The sequence below is a fragment of the Watersipora subatra genome, chromosome 1, assembly GCF_963576615.1.
Source record: "Watersipora subatra chromosome 1, tzWatSuba1.1, whole genome shotgun sequence".
Classification (NCBI taxonomy): domain Eukaryota; kingdom Metazoa; phylum Bryozoa; class Gymnolaemata; order Cheilostomatida; family Watersiporidae; genus Watersipora; species Watersipora subatra.
In genome coordinates, this window is record NC_088708.1 from 16,850,105 (window position 1) to 16,871,730 (window position 21,626).

The 21,626-nt window shown below is 38.4% G+C and overlaps 1 protein-coding gene across 1 annotated transcript in view; it reads left to right on the top strand.

The window, feature by feature from the left end:
- LOC137404356 (phosphatidylinositol 4-kinase alpha-like) overlaps positions 1-21,626 on the top strand; it is a 51,166-nt gene that overhangs the window by 8,636 nt on the left and 20,904 nt on the right. The window contains exons 12-27 of the mRNA XM_068090556.1: positions 784-914; positions 1,368-1,501; positions 1,775-1,928; positions 5,826-5,978; positions 6,453-6,590; positions 7,286-7,492; positions 9,410-9,569; positions 9,713-9,912; positions 10,179-10,337; positions 13,481-13,664; positions 14,749-14,824; positions 15,269-15,387; positions 16,566-16,724; positions 17,923-18,002; positions 19,615-19,796; positions 21,223-21,355. Of these exons, the coding sequence (XP_067946657.1) occupies positions 784-914; positions 1,368-1,501; positions 1,775-1,928; positions 5,826-5,978; positions 6,453-6,590; positions 7,286-7,492; positions 9,410-9,569; positions 9,713-9,912; positions 10,179-10,337; positions 13,481-13,664; positions 14,749-14,824; positions 15,269-15,387; positions 16,566-16,724; positions 17,923-18,002; positions 19,615-19,796; positions 21,223-21,355 (2,369 nt within the window). The remainder of the gene's footprint in view (positions 1-783; positions 915-1,367; positions 1,502-1,774; positions 1,929-5,825; positions 5,979-6,452; positions 6,591-7,285; positions 7,493-9,409; positions 9,570-9,712; positions 9,913-10,178; positions 10,338-13,480; positions 13,665-14,748; positions 14,825-15,268; positions 15,388-16,565; positions 16,725-17,922; positions 18,003-19,614; positions 19,797-21,222; positions 21,356-21,626) is intronic.

Here is a 21,626-nt window from a genome sequence, read left to right on the forward strand (position 1 = left end):
TGCTAGTACCCTGGCATTCCAGTGCGCCGTGACTGATCGTTAGGTGTAATAACTAACTGTACAATTATTTTGCAATTAGCCCAGGTGGCATATAGCGTGGATGGCATATAGCGCGGGTGGCATATAGCGTATGTGGCATATAGCGCAGGTGTCATATAGCGCAGGTGGCATATAGCGCGGATGGCATATAGCGCGGATGGCATATAGCGCGGATGGCATATAGCGCGGGTGGCATATAGCGTATGTGGCATATAGCGTATGTGGCATATAGCGCAGGTGTCATATAGCGCAGGTGGCATATAGCGCGGATGGCATATAGCGCGGATGGCATATAGCGCGGGTGGCATATAGCGCGGGTGGCATATAGCGTATGTGGCATATAGCGTATGTGGCATATAGCGCAGGTGTCATATAGCGCAGGTGGCATATAGCGCAGGTGGCATATAACGCAGGTGGCATATAACGCGGGTGGCATATAGCGCAGGTGGTGGAGTGTCAAACTTCCACCCTGAAAATCATGAGTTTGAATCTCTTTGAAAGCAATTATTTTTCTTAACCTCTAACCGTGGCTTCAGACTGACGGATGGATACGGCTCTTATTATAGTAAAGCTTTCGATGTTTTTTTCTCCTAGATTGATGCTTTAGCTATTAAGTTTATTCGTTTCATAAAGTTCTAGTAATAGCCCTCAAGCATCCCTGAAGTTGCTCTCCTATTAAACCTTGATTATTCTTAACAATTACAGATTTCCTTTGTTTGATTTATATACCTTGTTCTCATGTAGGTCTTTGGCCCTCGGAGTGGTACAACGGAGTGTGTCTGATCGCCACCCGCTCTCCCATGCTCATATCTAGGGAACATCTCAGGTCTGAACTACTTTATACCACCGCCATTAAGGAGGACGACGTTGCTTCGGTAGGAGGGGCCATCATGTCTGTTCAGTTTATGGTCGTATTATTGCACAAATTTCGCATTTACACTAATTTTTATGATATTTTAGTGGGAGCATTGGTATTCTTGCTGCAGATGGAATGTTTATTTGTCGTAATAGGAAGCTTATTAGAGCCAAGCTTCATTTTGAGTCCTGTTATTATTGTTCTTTTTACATGAATATCAACATCAATCTCTCAATAAATCGCGGAATGGGAGGTAATGGTCCAATCTGTGCTAGAAGAGTCCAGAACATCTCTCATGACATCACTTCTGGTGCATGCTTTGATGCATTAATTGCTGATTACGAAAGAACACGAGCTGTAATTTTTATACTCATTTTAGTTACTCAATTGAGAAGTCACTCGGGATGTGTAAGTCTATGAGCAGTTGCGTGATAACTTAGTTAAATTTCTCTCAACTGCTTCTGTTGCATAGACTGAGGTAGTAGAGCTGAGACTGAACATTATACACCAGCTGGGGCACCCTCAAGATGTGGCACCCTTTGTCAACAGGATGAATTTTAACCAGTGTCTCTACCTGTTGGCTGTCTACAAACTGGAAACTCTCAGGTCAGCAACTTCACTGCTTCTTTAAATATTGTATTTATTTTTAGTATCTGGTTATCACTTTGATTTTAATAGATAAAGTATGTCGGAGAACTTGTCACTGCAATTGTTAGACATTGCTGCAAATATTGCTACATTGCTATAAAAAAATTTGAAAATCCATGAAGTTTATATAATTAACCTTGTGTTCTTTAATGAAATGTCTTTAAATATTATGCAAGATTGTAGAATCTTATATTTGTTTCTATGGATTGTTTCTATGAATTTTCTTTGTAGGGTGGTACATTCGAGTGATCCACGAGCTTATCAATGTCTCTTTCGTTACCTTGAGGACTCTAATATTTACAATGACAAGACCAACATGTGGCAATGCATTCGCTGCATCACTGATGAGGCCTTCAAAAAGTTCCTCAATAAAATGTCCTCTAAGGTATTGTGTCAAGTTAGCCTGATGGATATATCCATAGGAATGGAGGGTTGTGTCTCGTTCGCCTAAGGTATATATCCATAGGAATGGAGGACTGTTTAGTTAGCCTGAGGGATATATCCATGGAAATGGAGGACTGTGTCTAGTTAGCCTGAGGTATATATCCATAGGAATGGAGGGTTGATTGTGTCTAATTAGCCTGAGGTATATATCCATAGGAATGGAGGGTTGTGTCTAGTTAGCCTGAGGGATATATTCATATAAATGGAGGGTTATGTCTAGTTAGCCTGAGGTATATATCCATAGGAATGGAGGATTGATTGTGTCTAATTAGCCTGAGGATATATCCATAGAAATGGAGGGTTGTGTCTAATTAGCCTGAGGTATATATCCATAGGAATGGAGGGTTGTGTCTAGTTAGCCTGAGGGATATATTCATATAAATGGAGGGTTATGTCTAGTTTGCCTGAGAGATATATCCATAGGAATGGAGGATTGTGTCTAATTAGTCTGAGATATATATCCATAGGAATGGAGGGTTTCTTCTAATTAGCCTGAGGGATATATCCATAGGAATGGAGGGTTGTGTCTAGTTAGCCTGAGAGATATATCCATAGAAATGGAGGTTTGTGTCTAGTTAGTCTGAGGGATGTATTCATAGGAATGGAGGGTTGTGTCTAGTTAGCTTGAGGTATATATCCATAGGAATGGAGGACTGTCTAGTTAGCCTGAGGGATATATCTATAGAAATGGAGGGTTGTGTCTAGTTAGCCTGAGAGATATATCCATAGGATTGGAGGGTTGATTGTGTCTAATTAGCCTGAGGTATATATCCATAGGAATGGAGGGTTGTGTTTAGTTAGCCTGAGGATATATCCATAGAAATGGAGGTTTGTGTCTAGTTAGTCTGAGGGATATATCCATAGGAATGGAGGGTTGTGTCTAGTTAGCCTGAGGTATATATCCATAGGAATGGAGGACTGTCTAGTTAGCCTGAGGGATATATCTATAGAAATGGAGGGTTGCGTCTAGTTAGCCTGAGAGATATATCCATAGGATTGGAGGGTTGATTGTGTCTAATTAGCCTGAGGTATATATCCATAGAAATGGAGGGTTGTGTTTAGTTAGATTGAGGGATATATCCATAGAAATGGAGGGTTGTGTCTAGTTTGCCTGAGAGATATATCCATAAGAATGGAAGGTTGATTGTGTCTAGTTAGCCTGAGGTATATATCCATAGGAATGGAGAATTATGTCTAGTTAGCCTGAGGGATATATTCAGTTAGCCTGAGGGATATATTCATAGGAATGGAGAGTTGTATCTAGTTAGCCTGAGGGATATATCCATAGAAATGGAGGGTTGTGTCTAGTTTGCCTGAGAGATATAGCCATAGGAATGGAGGATAAATAAAGTTTTGCAGTTATCGAGGTCACAGTCATTGGAGAGAAGTTTTATGCTGATGATAGACTGTCGAAATATATCGTTTGCGTAGTCAACCTGTAGGCAGTGTGGTTAAAAAACCTGTTGGTCTATGTTGGTAGAAAGGAAGCTGGTACCTTGCTGATTGTCTGAACGAGTTGATTCTTAGTGAACACAATATCGGTTCCATTTTGTTCATTTTCAGCGTGAGCTGATTTTATTTGAGCTTCGCTATCAAGTGATAATGATGGGCCTACACTCAAATAACTATTTATATGGTTATTTGAAATAGAAATATTCTTATTTGCTACAGATATGTCAAGGTCGCTGGGGTCAGTTGAAACCCTCCATTAAACCTTTTAGCTATTCCTTTAGCTGATTATACCTGCTGTAGGGTTCATATTGTTGGATTTATTTCATGAGCCTAAATTATTTTACTATTGTTAACTTTTAGTGCTTTTTTCCTTCAGCAAAACTATAGCAATTTTAATAACTGCGCAAGCGTTATTACCATGACAGCATACTGATGGTCTATTATAGATATGTACTAACTATTCTATCTATGGCCATGTATTTCATCAGGGGGTGAATATAGCCTAGCTTTTACTCATATCCCGCGTTGGTAGCTAATATTGTATATTGACACACTTGTTTCACATGGTACCATCCTGGGTCTTACAATTGTTGTTTATATAGGATCCCCTAGCTTCAAAAAACTGTGACAAATGATTATTAAAATTTTTGCAAACCAACACAAAACGTCTTTATTTTTTCTCTTGGCTTCTCATGTCTGCTAATATATGTTATAGTACTACAGATTACATATTTCAAAGCTGCCTAAGGAATGTTTTCAATAAGATTATCATGCAATAAATTGATCAATTGAACATGGAAAATTTTGTATAAGATTTAAACACGTTTAACTGAAAAATCATGGAAACTGATTATTTATAAGCTTTGCTGACCTTTGAAATGTTTTAAATATCATCATAATATCATGAGAAGCCGTCACAGACTTGATTATTTAGCGATACCCTAGGACACTTATATTTCGCTAGTATTTACGTAGTTTCGTGAGTAGCATACAGAGTAAAATTTCGCTGCAACTTAATTTCGCAGCTCTGATGAGTGCGAAAATATAGTGATGTGAAAATAAATGCAGTGGAACAAACTTAATTAGATTCCTCAGGTTTGGTTCACTGGTAATAAAAAAATTTTCAATTTGCGACTAGTTTGTAATTGTAAACCGCAGGTAGAATTGTGTGGCCGAGATCAATAATGCCATTTGATCGCTTGCTGCCATTTGTTTCCTGGACTATCAATGAACAAAGCTATTTAATTCCGCGTTTGTGCTTGTTCGTTATGATAGTTTAGTTTCACTCATGAAATTTTCGCGAGAGCATGACTCCACAGAAACGCGAAAGTTAGATGAGGCAAATACGTAAGTGTCCTAGGGCGTTAAGCAAACTTGATGGCACTGCAGAGCATCACTGCTTTGATCACTATTAGTGGTTAGGAGAATTAATTAGCGTCCAACTATGTTCTATACTGACACTGAATTTAAAAACAAAATGATAAATAATGCAATACTAATAATAATACCTGTTTCAAGAGTTGATTTCAATTTTTTTTCATAATTATATTTGCAAATGTTTAAACTTTGTTTCTGTGCCACATCCATGGAGGATTTTTATCACCACATCTTAGCGTTTGTTAAATATATGAAACCGATGACCTGTACAAAACCTGAATTCATGTAATGTCGCAATATTGAGTTCTAGTTAGTAATTCAGATCATTTTAACGCACCTATTTGCTTCCCATTATGTTGCAAGTATTATTATGTTATAGCTGGCCTCGCGTAAGGTAACGTTTGGAGAGGCTTCCTTTCTAATTTTTGTGATGTTACTAGAACTAATATTCGACCTTTCCCTTGTTCTTTGTGTATAAGTAATGCTGTTGGATAGTTGATTAATGGAGATAACCTTAATCTTTAACAATGCTCAGCGTTAGCTTGCTAATGAAGACTTTCTGTCTTTTTATTGTCAAATCTCGTTTTGTTGGAAGTCATGCTTGGACTGTTCCATAACATAAATTACTGACAAGCTATCTTTGGTGTACAATGCAACTGCTGTCATAGTTAGACTGGTGTTTGGTTTCTCTTTGCCAGCAGAGCTTGAATTAATTAAATTGTGAGTTTCTGTACTATGTTGGAGTTGCTTTCCTATTTCTTAGGATCGTTAGGCCTTTAGCTGTTTGTTTTCGCTGTATACATAGTTAGAGAGAAAGCAATTGTCAGTTTTTAGATAGAATTTTTCACAATATAGCTTGACTGAACTTTGGTCAATATCCGATGCAGTCTTGTGCCAAGTGATTGGCCAGTAATTCCTGCTTGGTCACAAAATTATTCATCATTCCCATTTTATTCATTGTGTGTCAGGATTGTTATAATTTCTACATGAAATTCTGTTTTCACTTCAGCCACAAGACAGCAGGATAGAGAGTGACCTTGTCTTCCATGCTCACTTCTTGCTTGTGCAGTTTAACAGCGTTCACAAAAAAATTAGGAGAGTAGCTGACAAGTACCTGTCTGGGTTGGTCGACAGGCATCCACATCTGCTGTGGAATGGGCAGGTGGGTGCTGAAGATGCAGTAGCTTTTGAATTTTTGGGTAGTGTCTTCTTTTTACAGGAAAAGACATTTTTCTAAAGATTTTACTTTTTGAAACTGTTTTAAAGTGGTGATAAAAAATCAATTTAATCCTTGTCTAAGCTTTATGCATTTGTCATATCTCCCCGTTATGTTGCTCATGTACATGAAAAACCCAGAAAAAAAAACTAAATTGATTTGGCATATTTTTGACTTCATTTGCAGTTTCAAAATTATAGAAATATGCATGCTCTTGTAATTAGTTCGTCTAACTGCTCATTTTACTCAATTTTGTTTCAAACAAAAATAATTTATAAGCAGTTACTTAAATTGCTAGAATTCAAACTGGCCAGAACAATTTTTAGAATTTGCTTATGTAGGAGTTGTCTCCTATGCAAGTGTTGTCATATGAAGCAGTTTTACAGATGTGATCTAATTAAAGTCACGTCATAATTGCAGGTGCTTAAAACCATGCTGGATATTCTGCAGTGTTTGGGCCAGACCTTGAACTCTGACCCTCATAAGGAAGCGCCTAGCGTTCAGATCCCTGGTACTCCATTTTGCCTCAGAATCCATGACAATCTTTCTAATCGACAGGTGACTGCTCATTACAAAATTAATTGTTGAATGAAGTCTTGGGCTTTTATAGGGTTATAATTTATATTCTGAACTGCATGTCAAAGGTCAAACAATCGCTGAGTAGAGTTACTGTAAACCATCACTGAACTTGTTTCATGGTTACTGAAAACGATTGGTCTCTAGTCATCTACACAATGAACTATACATTCACAATTGAAACATGTCAGTTCAAAGGTTTCTGCTTCATGTTGCGCTATGAAGGAGTTATATTTTTTTAAAGTCATAAGTTTTATTATTTGAATCTCATTTCTCGAAACCTAATCATTCTATGAAATCAAATGTTAATGTCACCAGCTGGAACGGACTTATGGATTAGATGTTAGACGATCAGCTTTTATGAGGTAAAATTTGTAGTTATGTAAATTTGTAGTTTCAAAAATTGGTTAATTGAAATAAGAAGCCGACAGGTTATTGCACACTGAGAACCATCAACTAGCTGGGCATGATGCAACCGAAGTATAGTTAGGAGTGTACGTAAGCAATCGTCTGCTCGCTATCAACATTGTTGGTAAACTAGTTGAGCATACTCCACTAGTATTACTGCATATTTAAAAACAAAATATATCTTGACGATTTCCATGTCAATGTTCAGCTTGTGAGCGAGTTTTTGCTAGAGTTATTTTCGTAATAACTACAAATGAAAACGTTTACAGCAAACCATTCAAGACTACTCAGAGCGATGCGCCGGTGTTCTGCGAGAGGCAATGAGCTGGGCTCCTCAATCGGTCCGCTCTATTCTAATCGAGTACCTTATGGAGATTGAGTCTTGCGTGCATCTCACGAGTCAGACAGGACTCATGCCTGCTACCGGCAGCGTTCTCTCTCATGCCGGCTACTCTAACAGCCCTACCAACATTCAGGTGAGTTCTCTCAGCCGGCCAGTTTTATTATACAGAGTCGGTGCAAACCAGGGCCCTCTTCTCTATAGCATTATTGCAGGTCTAGCGCTGAGGTTATTTTAATATTGTTAGAAATACCGTATTATGTTTTCTATACCAGGAGTTTTCAACTGCTCAGCTGTAGTAGACCGTTACTTTTCATTGTTAGTTTCCATTTTTCTAATTTTGTTGTCAGTTATACAGAGGAAAGTAAATTAAAAATATCTGCCGATGGAGAGAAAAACATGGTTCAATAATGGTATTTGTAACAAACCTCTTTAAAAATACTGCGAAGTTTTTTAGGATTTTTTTCTGAAGTGAGTGGCCAGACGCCATATTATTGAAGCTCCCTTATGCTCCCGGGAGTACTTGAGATGGCCTCACTTGCTCGATTGACGTGTCCTATTTTTAAACTCTTCTTTTACTATATGCTTGGAAAAGAAAGTTAATGTCTATGTTATTTGGTGAAGAGAACATTTAATGCATTTAAACTACATATTTGCCACACACATAGCTGGTTGTGCTGTCTGTCAAGGAATTTGAGAATTCGGATTGCCGCCATGTCGGTTGTCAGTTTCATAAGAACCAAATTTCCAGTGTTACAAACTGCAAAAATTCTGACACATTGGCAGACACATCGTTATTAACTGGCCTAAGTTTTACTACCTAGCTCTACCTGCGGAAGGTAAGCTACTGCCTCCTTCCTCAAGTTTGCTCCATTGCATTGTTCTAATGGCTTGTATTATATTCTACCACTACAGTTGCATTTATGTTACCTATTGCATTATTATTAGTGTTTTTTTATTATTGCATTGTTATTGCTGCCATGTCATTGCTGTAATGTTATTGCTGCAATGTCATTGCTGCATTGTTATTGCTGCAATGTCATTGCCGCATTGTTATTGCTGCCATGTTATTGCTGCATCGCATAGCTTCAGTTTTGCTGATGAATCATGTAAGCCAAACGAGTATTTTTTTGTGTTTCACTGCCATTCTATGATTCCTCGTGTGAAGTTGATCACCATCCGCGAAAGAGTTTGCAACAGCCAAGCATGGGTTTGGCTTTTCCAAGCATTGTGGACTGTTCCGTTGCTTACCTAAAGCTGGTTAACCTTATCTAGGGCTTGGCGTTTCCAGTCTGGAAGTTTTGGAGTTTGTAGTCTTTTAAGCAGTATAACTGATACTAAATTTCCATACAGCAATAGCATAACAATGCACCTTTATTTGATGCCTTCATGGAAACAGCAGTGTCCCTCTCATTATGTTGTGATTCAGTATCGCTGTTTGGAAGCAGAACACCTGTGCAATGCGCCATCTTTGTATTATGGAAATGGCCTTAGCGACCAGCCATGTCGCACCTGCGCGTGTGCATAGGTCTTGCTCTTTTTTTGTTTCATATGCAGACGTGTTATGCGTCGCACAACCATTACTCAACAATAGAAAACTATGGAAACGTGATTTGCTTGTCAGACCAGCGTAGTGTTTCGGCACTGGCGCAACCACATGTCACTACACCATTGCTGTATGGCAGCTTAGCATAAATACTTTAGTGAAAATTATCCAGATTTATGTATGTTTGTCTTGCATGGTTTTATATTTAGATATACATGTATTTAGATCTAATGATGAAGTAGATTTATCTCTACTTGAAGTTTGCTTTAGATTATTAATAAATGTGGGTGCAACCAGGTACGAACCTGTCATGAAGACAAAGCAAAAGTTCAGAAATAAGGCTAACATCCACACAAACCTGGCAACCTTATGCATGTTTAGCTGAGAGCTGGTTGCTTATGCAGTGCGCTATGGAGGCCCAATATGATTCACCGTGTGGGGATAACCATGTGTATGTACGTAGTCCTCAGGATCATGGTCGAGAGTGTTGTTCTGTTTCTTTCACAGGGAAAAAATATAACCGGTGCTTCACAGTTCATGGTTCATTTCAACATCAGATCTCGTTACATGGGAGAAATTGTTGGCATGAAAGCTGCATTTCAGGGAAATATGGACATGTTGAAACAACGTTTGCTGGAGAACTTATCTGATGCTGAGGATACGAATGGTAAGCTTAATGACAAAACCATTGCTATGCTCTGCCGGCGCAAAACCTTTTTCTCATGAAAAGTATTCGACGCTGTTTGGTTCTGTTTGCATCTATTTGATTGTTCTTCAACCTGTTAGAGAATATTCCTTGCATGCTTTTAGAACCTGAGAACTTAGCTCAGTGCCTATTCAGGATTTGTGCCCTCCTAACGAGTCTTAAGCCAACAGCGAGTAACTCCCACAGACAGCTTCTGCATGTGATATGCTGGGCGCCAGTGAGAAACTTCACTGAGGCTAATATGGAGACGTGTGTAGCATGTTGGGTGTGGTTATTAGGCGCTCGATCAGACCTAACCATCGAGGTATGTTCTAGACTACTAGTTTTGGCATCTGTAATGTAGTTAAAATTAGATGACAGGTAGTGCAGGCGGAACAGTCTTTTGTATTTCCTAGCAATACAATAGTATGTTTATTTAATCTTTTTGCTGTGCTGTTTATGGCAATATATAATTAGTCTCGGGCCTTATCTTGAATTTCTCATAGAATTTCTTTCATAACAGCTTGTACCAGTTACATACTTTGCACATCAGCGAAACACTGATCAGCATTTTAAATTTGTTATTTCTAGTTCATTCAAGAGATGGCGGCAGCATGGCAGTATACAATAGACCGAAGACTTGGCATATTTGCTGCCGATGAGGAGGAGGTAAATCCTCTCATGGCTAGTGATGAGAATGTTCCGGAAATCAAACAGCCTGATGTGGCAGCGCACAGGATCTGGCTGAAGGTAAGCAAGCGTTATTTCATCATCATGCTCTCACCTCAGGTGGAGGTTTGTAACTGTCAGTTCTGAGGTGTTTGTTAGTGTTCTTTGTTGGTTTGTGTTAGCAAAGGCCTGACTATAGTTGATGTGTATTCGAGTAACAATAGATACAAATGCCTATGGGTATGTGTTGCTGTCTGTTTAACCTGGACACTAATTTAACTGGTTTTGTTGCTGTACCAGAATAGCCAAGAAAATAAGCGCCAGGAAAGTGAAAATGTTTCTGGAGACTCTTGTGACATGTTTAAGATGTCTAACAACTTTTGGGTGTTTACTGTAAAACAGTCTAACAGGGTGTTTACTGTAAAACAGTCTAACAGGATGTTTAATGTAAAACAGTTTAACAGGGTGTTTACTGTTAAACAGTCTAACTGGGTGTTTACTGTAAAACAGTCTAACGGGGTTTTTACTGTAAAATCGATACCAGATATAAATATGACTGTAATAAGAACAAAATTGCCTTCAGAAGGAAGTGACAGTTTCATAGCAAATATTTACAAAAATTCCATCGTAAGCTTTGAATACTGATCTTGGATGTAAGAATGGACAAGCAGCCTCAAGGTTGTGGCATTGATAAATAGTTTTTGATAGTTCTTGTACTATAGGCTCAGTACTTGTCTCAGACACTGAAACCTGGTCAGTGAGCAACTAACCTTCGCATTTGTGCATGATCAGACAGTGTCTTTGTTGATGTCTGTGTTTCTCTTAGTTGTTGGTTTTAGCCACAACAGTTTGTTCAAATAAACTGGCTAGGAAGTATAGCTTTATTACTTACAAATTAGATGCGTCTGCACCAAAACTAACTATTTCATTTAATAATTCATTTTCCAATATTCATCCAATGCATTTAATTGAGTGGCTGATAGTGTACGTTATGTACAAGCCGTTTACAATTGTTAGTACTGCATTTAGTGTGTTGCGTCTGTCTATCACTGGAAACTATCGAACTATTAGTTTATTGTTTCAACACGTGATAGATTTATGTTCTTACCATTTTAGCTAAATGGAAGGATTTTTAATAGAATCTTTTGTTGTCCTTAAATAATTCTTTCTCAAGACTTGCTGTAGTCATAGAAAAACATCTTAGCGCCAGTGGGCTATCGAGAGAACAGCACACTGCGTTTATTATTGAATGCTAGTTGGAGTTATGTTTACAGTCCTTTTGTTAGGTAATTTCTGTTTGGAGAAGTGTTTGCCAAGCTCCTGTTACTATGAGCTCTCCTTGTTTTATTGACTATTTGGGCCAGTTCCCAGCAACAACCACAACAATAGATCAATAATTAGGTGTGTAATATGAAGCGGCAATGAATTATTACAGCGATTAAATGTCTTAATATTAGCCCTAGATCTATGATTGAGATACGCTGACATTAAATTTACTCTTTGCTAATTCTCAACACCTGTTTGTACCTAATTTATGATTAATAAGATTTTTTTAATTTTGGAAGGCATTTTTGCTTCCGGAATAAATTCCTGCCAAATGATTTACAATAGAGCATTGCAAATGCTATTGCAGTGATAAACTTGACTATTAGATTTGCAGCAGACTACTTGCTTCAGCTATTGTATTGTCTTCAATTATATTCTACTACAAATCAAATCTGTAGAGAGACAGGATCAGGGCAGTCATTATCGATGCTAGCTGTTAGGTCTCTTCAGTAGCTCGTTTGACAATGAAATATAGTAAATATCATTTGGTGTAGGTGTCATGTAAGTGTTGCAGGTGTCATGTAAGTGTTGCAGGTGTCATGTAAGTGTTGCAGGTGTCATGTAAGTGTCGTAGGTGTCATGTAAGTGTTGCAGGTGTCATGTCGGTGTCGTAGGCGTCATGTCGGTGTCATAGGTGTCATGTCAGTGTCATAGGTGTCATGTCAGTGTCGTAAGTGTCATGTCGGTGTCGCGGGTATTTGTCAGTGCCGCAGATATCTTGTCAGTAACGCAGGTGTCATGACAGTGTCGCAGGTGTCATGTCATCATCTCATGCCAGTCGTGCAGATGTCATGTTAGCGTTGTGGGTACCAGGACGGCATCGCTGGTGCCATGACAGCAGTGCCGTTGTCAGTGGGGATGTCTTTTTATTATTTTGGTTATGCAGGCTTCTGTCAGTGGTGAAGATTTAATATAAGCAGTGTATGCTTCATCTCATGCTGAGTCAAAATGTCACCTGTCACCTGCCAACATGTCACCTGCGTCACTCATGTAATATCTGACATCAAACTTTCATTACTGGCATGATACTTTTCATACGCCCATGTAATACGAGAAACACCAACTTGAAATCTGCACCATTGACATGGGAGCTCAATCACTATGTTTCCATGGTGCGCAGTACTGCGAAGCAGCCCCCTCCGAAGTCGAGGGGATTGTACGTTTCCATGCTGCGCAGTGGTTTTCAGCAAATACCGCAAATTAGCCAGAGAAGAGAAATTGTATAAATCGAATCGCCTGATGGGGAAATAGAATCGATCACGGATACCGAACGTCATAAACGGTCTTTTTATGATTCTGTCGTCATTATACTTTTTTTACAATACACATTCACAAGGTTTTACAAACCTTAAAACAATTTTTACATAGTAATATATTTTTAATAAGTATTTTTAAGTAATATATTATTTAAACGTTAATTTAGGACTTGCCACCTATTTTTCGAAAAGTGTTGGCATCGATAACAAAGTCCAGGAAAGTAATCACCTCATCATCCTCGTGAATGCAGACCATAATTAAATTTAGGTGAAAGAAGATCGGAAGAATAGTAAAAAAACAAGATTAGCAGGACAACCTTTGTACTAGTTTATGGCCCTCGAAGAATCCTTCTCCACGGCATGAGAGCTATGCGCAGCCACTGCGCAGTCGCTGTTTCCTTGCTGCGAATTTGCACTGGCTTCGCACTGATCAGTGCGCAGTGATTTCAGTGCGAAGACGCCGTTTCCATGATTCGGAGATAGCGCAACTCCGAAGCACTGCGCATCATGGAAACATAGTGAATAAGGCAGGTTTATATCGGTGCTTCAAGTATCACACGTGTTTATCACAAGTGCCGTGTCGTCGTTACAGGTTGAATATCAGTAGCATAGGTTGTATTTACCGTATATTAACTTTTGCAGTTCTTGTCAGAGAGGGTGGAAGTATCCAAGTATTGTAGTCAAGCGCAAGTAGATATATTCTGTGTCATCATCCATCGCTCATTATCCATCAATGTGGGACGTCCGGTGAGCCAGATATCTAGGCATGTGAATGCTTTGGGAACTCGGGCTATGCTGTTAAGCATCGGACTCTCTCTGCTACAGAGTAAGTTTAGTTTTCATTCTACTTCAGCTTAAGTGTATTGGTCACAGCTTAAAACATGCTGCACCCAAACGTATCAGATGGCAGCGTGGTATACAATAATTATGGGTAGATTTTAGAAATTTGCTTCGACTCTCAGAAATGGCTGTGAATAGAAAGTTTCCATTATGCCACTGTTGCTTTAGCTTTCATAGCATACTAGCCGAATGTCCGGTGTTGCACGGGTGCAGCTTATAGAAAGGGTATATACATGTAGGTAAAGAACAGCTTATAAACAGTGGCAGCTAATGTAGTTGCTTGCCACTTGCTATTAGCCTGGCACATTGCCAATGACTAATTTATGTAAGGTAGTAGGCTACATATCTGTATTGCGGGAGAAGAAGCCTAAAGACTGGTTCCCATATACGTCGCAAAGCACTGGCGACAGCACCGCAGGCTATTAGCGGTGAAATGGGAACCTACGTGCCGGGTACCACCGAGGACCGTCGGTAGTTACCGTCGGTAGTTGCCGGCAGCATCGCAATAGTTTAGCGCTATTCAAATTTTGCAAAAGGCCGCAGACAAAACCTTCCCGAAGTGCACTGTACGGGTGAAGGTCACCATTATAGAAACGGCATGGCTAGCGAACATTTTATTTGATTACGCGATTATGTTTAGCGATGCAGCTTATATGTGAACATATGCCGCCGAGCCTAACGTCGCAAACGTTTTGCTGCGCAAGTTACCGCCGGAGTATCGCAATCGATATGGGAACCAGGCTTAAGTGACGTTGTGTAACGCAGACTGCTAGGGTAACACAGACTGCTAGGCGTGATTCAAAAATTTATTATGGTACTCTGAGCATCTATGGTCTAGATTCTAGAACACTTGACCTGCACACTACAGGTTGGAGTTCAATTACCAAAAAAGCCACCGGTGGTGACAGAAATGACATCTAACCGGCATTTCTCCAGTTGGCAAGTTTCACTTGCCACTGGGCAGTGACATTTTCAACCAAGGCATATTTCAGGCATGTCTGCTGTTGAAATTCTTATTTCTCAAACAGTATTACCAATGTTTTTATGAAGTATTGTCGTGTTTCCTTTAGGCAACACTATATCAAGTGCTGCATGCAGGTGCGTACTCAGAGAACGGGTCTACTCAACTGCCCTCGACTACTTCAGGTTTGTTTCTCATTTATTCTGCACTCTACCATTTACACATAGCTGCTAGCATTGCATCCGTGTTGTCTGTTGAACCATTAAATACTTTCGTACATTATTACTAGCCAAGTGCTACCCAAATAATTACTCAATGATTAACTCATCTGATCAGCTAGTAGTATAAATCTTTACTAATACAATAGGCGTGTTTGAAGCCAGCTTAATGATCAACCGTGCTAGCTAATAACCTCAAGCACTTTAAGCATATTTTAACTGATGCAATGAACATCATCAAAATCATTCATTGATACGGTCAACTGGACATCGTTGTGTAGTGGATTAGATCCGAGATCAAATCCTCAAAGCGGATATTTTGTTCCTAAAACATTATCGCTATAGCTGGACAGACGAACGACAGATAGACAAACGCTGAGATTTATATATAAAGATTGTGTTTTTTGGTAGTGTGAAGCCACGGTTTCCCCTGATCAAAGGACAGGTTTTAAAGGAAGACATCATGGTCATCATCAAGTTCTGGCAGATGACTCAGGCTGAAAAAAAGTATTACAAAAATACACCCAAGGGTGAGTCCAAAGCTGCTGTGCATACTTTTGTCCTGATATAATTACCTACGCACCTGATACCTGCACCTGTAGTTTTTTGCTACCTTCACCTGTAGTTTACTAATACCAACGCCTGTAGTATACTGATATCACCTTTTGAGGTGAGTCTTCTCACCTCAAAAGAGTTGAGGTCAGAAGACACTGTGAAAGGTATTGGACAGCCAAAAGAAGATAAAATGATTCCATATGAGAGCAACAACAAGCAAACGATGCAAATATTTTTGTTTCAAAAGTGTCAATTTTTGTTTCTGCATGTATTTTAAGTATGGTTTGTTTATGTCACTTGTTCTTGAATATACGTTAGTAGCATTTGCAAGATTATTGTTTTTATTGTAATTATATAACTTATAAATTTGCAAACCGATAGCATATTAGTTGATAGCATCATAGCGGTTATCTAAACTCGGCTAACAGTGGATCGATCTTCTATTGCACATAAAAATCCAGTTTTGGCTGCAAGCTGTAACAAACATATCAATGAGTGCCATGAGCTTTAATGCAACATTGTTAAATATAGTTATAAGATATACTTTCCAATTTAGAATGAAATAAAAAAATTAAAAGCTCCAACAAATTGCAATGCACGCTATAAGGTTCTTACAGGTTAATTGCAAGCAATAGGTATTAACTGATAGAGACATTTTTCAGCTTTCAAAGGCATGTTTATTTAGAAATCCACGACAAGTTGGGGTAAGTTATAGCAGACTTATTTCACCCAAAAGGGTTAATGTCGCCCTGCTCGAAGGAGTGTGCAAAATATAGGTGACATTTGCTTCGCCCGTAAAAGGGTTAATTTAGTTTCCCAAAATTCTGACGAGCTATTTGGAAAATATAACACCACCCTCTATTTGACCCTCATCTCTAATAAAACGCCACTCTAAGGGAAGGGTTGAAAATAAAGTGCCATGGCATTCAAATAGAGGTTTTACGGTATGTATGTTGTAATCATGTGTTATCCTTGTGATAAAAGAGAGGGATGAGGGGATACAATGTGTACATTTAGTCTGCTCAGCATGTTTTTTGGCTTGCTCTCATATCCTCTGTTGTGACTCCTTAGATGACCAAGGCTTTGCTCGCCAGCTTCAATCCTTGCAGCGGCATGATTATCTGTAGAGCTAGCCAGTCATGTGTTGTTATAGAAGCTCCCCTTGCCTTTGAGCTGGACAGGATAGATTCAACTAGTGGTCCTGCTGCCTATTCACATAGCCGAGCGCCTTCTGGCTGGATTAATACAATCCCTCTAACTACAAGTTCTTCTGTTGCTAATGTATCCAAGCGTTCAGCAGCTGTTTCGTCAAGTAAGCACTCTTTGATCTAATTTCTAATGGTTCTGCTACACCTGGCTTTATGTGGTTACAGTAAGGAAAAAACACGATTTCTTGCTATCTTAAGTTGAATAGCCCTATCCAGCACTTACTAACATCAAAGGTATCCAGCAACATTTGAGCCTTTATGCACAATCGTGCACTTTTTCTCTACCATTTTCTGAAGATTTCATAGCTTCAAGTTCAGTTCATTTGAACAAGTGTAGATAATATTCTATATAAGATATTTGCATAAATTCAGTCATTTCCAGCCACTTCATTGAACATGAACCTAAGAGTCCTGAAAGAGTGCACTGAATACCCTGCAGGTAGTAAAAATTTTTTGTTGTTGCCAATAAGGGTTGCATGAAATTGATTTATATATTATTTCTAATATGATAAAATATAAATAGAATAGTTATGTAATTGTTCTATTTGAATAAAAATGCGGCATCAAATTAGAATAAAACAAAAGGTTTTTGATAGATTCTTGAGACCTAGTTTAGATGTTCATAAAAACACATGCATATTAAACATAGAACAACCATATCTGCACCAGTGCAAGACTTAGCTAACTCAACAATCAATAACTGATGGTGCGCTATTATTCATCTGGTGTCTTTCATTGTATTGAGGTTACCTGGTATATATTAAGGTTACCTGGTAAATATTAAGGTTATCTGGTATATATTGAGGTTACCTGGTAAATATTGAGGTTACCTGGTATATATTAAGGTGACCTGGTAAATATTAAGGTTATCTGGTATATATTGAGGTTACCTGGTAAATATTGAGGTTACCTGGTACATATTGAGGTTACCTGGTATATATTGAGGTTACTTGGTAAATATTATGGTTACCTGGTAAATATTCAGATTACCTGGTATATATTAAGGTTATCTGGTATATATTGAAGTTATCTGGTAAATATTGAGGCTATCTGGTAAATAATGAAGTTACCTGGTGAATATTGAAGTTACTTGGTAAATATTCAGATTACCTGGTATATATTGAGGTTATCTGGTAAATATTCAGATTACCTGGTATATATTGAGGTTATCTGGTAAATATTAAGGTTATCTGGTTAGTACGGAGGTTACCCAGTATGTTATGCAAGCACCCAAACCATGTATTCGGACTAGAGCAGAGTAGCTTGTGATTCCAGTTTCAGCGTCAGTTTCATTTCTTTCAGTGTACAAAACTAAAGATGGCCAAGGAGCAGGCGCTACAAAGGATTACATGAAAAGGAGAAACCTTATTCTGTCTCTTCTGGTAAGCTTTACTTGAAGCTGACCAGTTTTCTAGAGTTGCAATCCTGCATTACTCTTTTGCTTATTACTCCTGTCTTGCATATAGTCGTCAGGGTAAAGACATTTAAAAACTGATAGAATTCGTCAGTAATTCTACAAATCATCTAATAGAACTATTCAAGTTCTCTAAAACATTTATACACGGCGCCTCTACTTGGAAATTTAATTCATTCTGAAAGTCGTTTCATGACTAGAAACATTTTGTAAGTACACTTTCTGGCAAACAATTGACCAGTAGTATAGATCTAGCTTCATCCAATATGAACTATTGACCAGTAGTATAGATCTAGCTTCATCCAATATGAACTATTGACCAGTAGTATAGATCTAGCTTCATCCAATATGAACTATTGACCAGTAGTATAGATCTAGCTTCATCTAATATGATCTATTGACCAGTAGTATAGATCTAGCTTCATCCAATATGAACTATTGACCAGTAGTATAGATCTAGCTTTATCCAATATGAACTATTGACCAGTAGTATAGATCTAGCTTCATCTAAAATGAACTATTGACCAGTAATATAGATCTAGCTTCATCCAATATGAGCTATTGACCAGTAGTATAGATCTAGCTTCATCTAATATGAACTATTGACCAGTAGTATAGATCTAGCTTCATCCAATATGAACTATTGACCAGTAGTATAGATCTAGCTTCATCTAATATGATCTATTGACCAGTAGTATAGATCTAGCTTCATCCAATATGAACTATTGACCAGTAGTATAGATCTAGCTTTATCCAATATGAACTATTGACCAGTAATATAGATCTAGCTTCATCCAATATGAACTATTGACCAGTAATATAGATCCAGCTTCATCTAATATGAACCATTGACCAGTAGTATAGATCTAGCTTCATCTAATATGATCTATTGACCAGTAGTATAGATCTAGCTTCATCCAATATGAACTATTGACCAGTAGTATAGATCTAGCTTTATCCAATATGAACTATTGACCAGTAATATAGATCTAGCTTCATCCAATATGAACTATTGACCAGTAATATAGATCCAGCTTCATCTAATATGAACCATTGACCAGTAGTATAGATCTAGCTTCATCTAATATGAACTATTGACCAGTAGTATAGATTTAGCTTCATCCTATAGGGCGGTGATAAAAGCTATAAGTATCCAATCATATCGATCTGCTTCCCTGAGGATTTTATAAAACCTACATGTAACATTGGTTGATTGCCACCTAAACAGGTTCATTGGTGTGGCCCAAATGAATTTTGTAACAAAGTGTTATGCTAGATTCTATTGAAGGTCCGTCCTCAAGTAAGTTAGGTATAAGGGCCAACCATAGATATAGTAAACCCTTACTTTATCTATGGTTAACTATATTTATGGGGCCAACGATGGCATGGAGGTCAGAGGTCAGCAAGTGAGAGCCTCAGACACTTAGTCTTAGAAAAGTTCACCGTGTAAGGAGGACTGTTGCATTACTGTCTATGCTTTCAGTGTGGGCATTGCACCTCACCCTTCACTGATTTTTAATATTTGAACGCAAACATAATTCTGTGCCTGCTAAACAGATGATAAAAGTTGATGTTTATAGTCGACAGAGATAGAAAGAATGAGCATTTGGTATAATCCACTCGGCAGTCCCGAGTTGGCCATACCCGGTGAAGAGTTGCTCACTCCTTGGCGAAATACACAAGTGACTGAGAAAGGTTACAAGGAGATGGTGCGGACAGCATGGAATATCTCGCCAGTTATTGCCATCATGTTGCCCCTTAGGTCAGTCATGTTTAATTTATTTGATATGTTAACTTGAGATGTTTTAGACTGATGCATACAAGGTAACTAAGGCCATAAAATCAGTCATAGCCTCTTCATTGCACCTGTAATGTTATGTCCTGTCTTGCGGGTTTTTGAAGACAACACAAGTTAGACAAACTAGCAAGATTGAATCCATGATGAAGACAATTCTTCATGTCTTTTTTACATTTTTTACATTCATCTGCGCTAAGCATTACTGACATTAATGATTAAACAAGCCGAATGATAGCTACTATTCGGCTATCATTCGGCCAAATGGTAGCTTATGAAGGGCATCTCTCCATTCATAAACCTTCGTAATTGATGAATGAAAAATAAGTTATCTGTATTTGATTTGCTGAAAGAGTCATCTTCATATTGCAGATTACAATTTTTATTGTTAATCTTGTTGTTATTCTTTTTATCAGCTTCATTGGAGAATCGTCGTTAGTAAAAGGTGACTCTTGAATCAATGTTGAATTGGCAAAAATGATTAAGCGCTCTATTGATGTCTAATCTTTCATTTTGTATTACACTAGCAGTTGTTTTAAATGTACCAACTTAAATGTAATCACAAAATTATGTACATGCAATTAATGGGACGACTAAAATGCTAACAGATGTTGGAAATTGAACCTATGACATTCAACTGACACTCTAACCAAGTGAGCTTATTAGCCACATTTAACACCCGAAGTCTCAGAATATTTGTGCGAATCTATAGAAGTCTCAATGTTTGTCAGTCTGTCCAGCTATACCGATTAGTATCTAGCACTGAAAAATCCGTATTGCAGAAGATTTGATCTCGGAACTTCCCTGTCACCAAGCGATAAAATAATCCATTGAGCTATGCGAGATGCGTTGGATTCATTAGGCGATTTGAGTCATTATTTGTGTTAAAATATGCATAGCGACTCTTAGTTACGTTCCGCAATATCACTTAAGCTTGCCCTCACGGCTCTTATTAGTAAGATTAGCAATACGGATACTAGCTTACTCCAATTATCCATTGTCAATGTACTAGGCTAATGGCAAGTGGTGGGCAACTACATTACCTGCCACCGTTTATAAGCTGTTTTATAATACCCGTGCAACGCAAGCATTCGGCTTGTCAGCGAATAAAGATCGCTTTGTGACAGAAGTTAATAGGTGGACAGACAGTTGCACAGAAGACAGCCAATAATAACATAGATACTACGCGTATATAGACAAGTTTGTCAATCTGCTAAGAAATTTTAAATGTTTCTCATAGTCATGACAGTGTCAGCTCGACATGAAGCATGATTCAATTGAATCTGACATTATCATGGTCAATTGTGTGTCAATGATGCATATATTGCTTCTATTATGGTGGAAGGTCGGTATTTTTTAACAAATAGTGTTACATTATGCTCTACGCGGATAGGTTCCACAACTCTGATGCTTTGGTGAAGGAGGTAACAAGGCTGGTACGTCTGCAGCCTGAAAGCGTCTGTCATATACCGATAGCGATACAGTATCTGGTGACGCCCCACAGCCTAGAGGCAGATGCCCCAGAGGTAAGCTTATATCAACTGTGTGCCTTGTTGTTTGGTGTATTCAGTTTTCTCAATTGTTGTATGATATCAATATAAGTCACTTGCAGGCTTATAAAAGGTTTGACATTAGCGGTCCTGAATAAATATTAGTGCAGCTCAAGTGATGTACTCTCCCATCATTTATTGCATGGTAGCCAATCAAGCGAAATTATGGTGACTATAACGTTGCATTGTATCAGGGATGGACGAGTGAGCCATGACCCTCCATGGTGCAATTATCAATGCTTTTAGT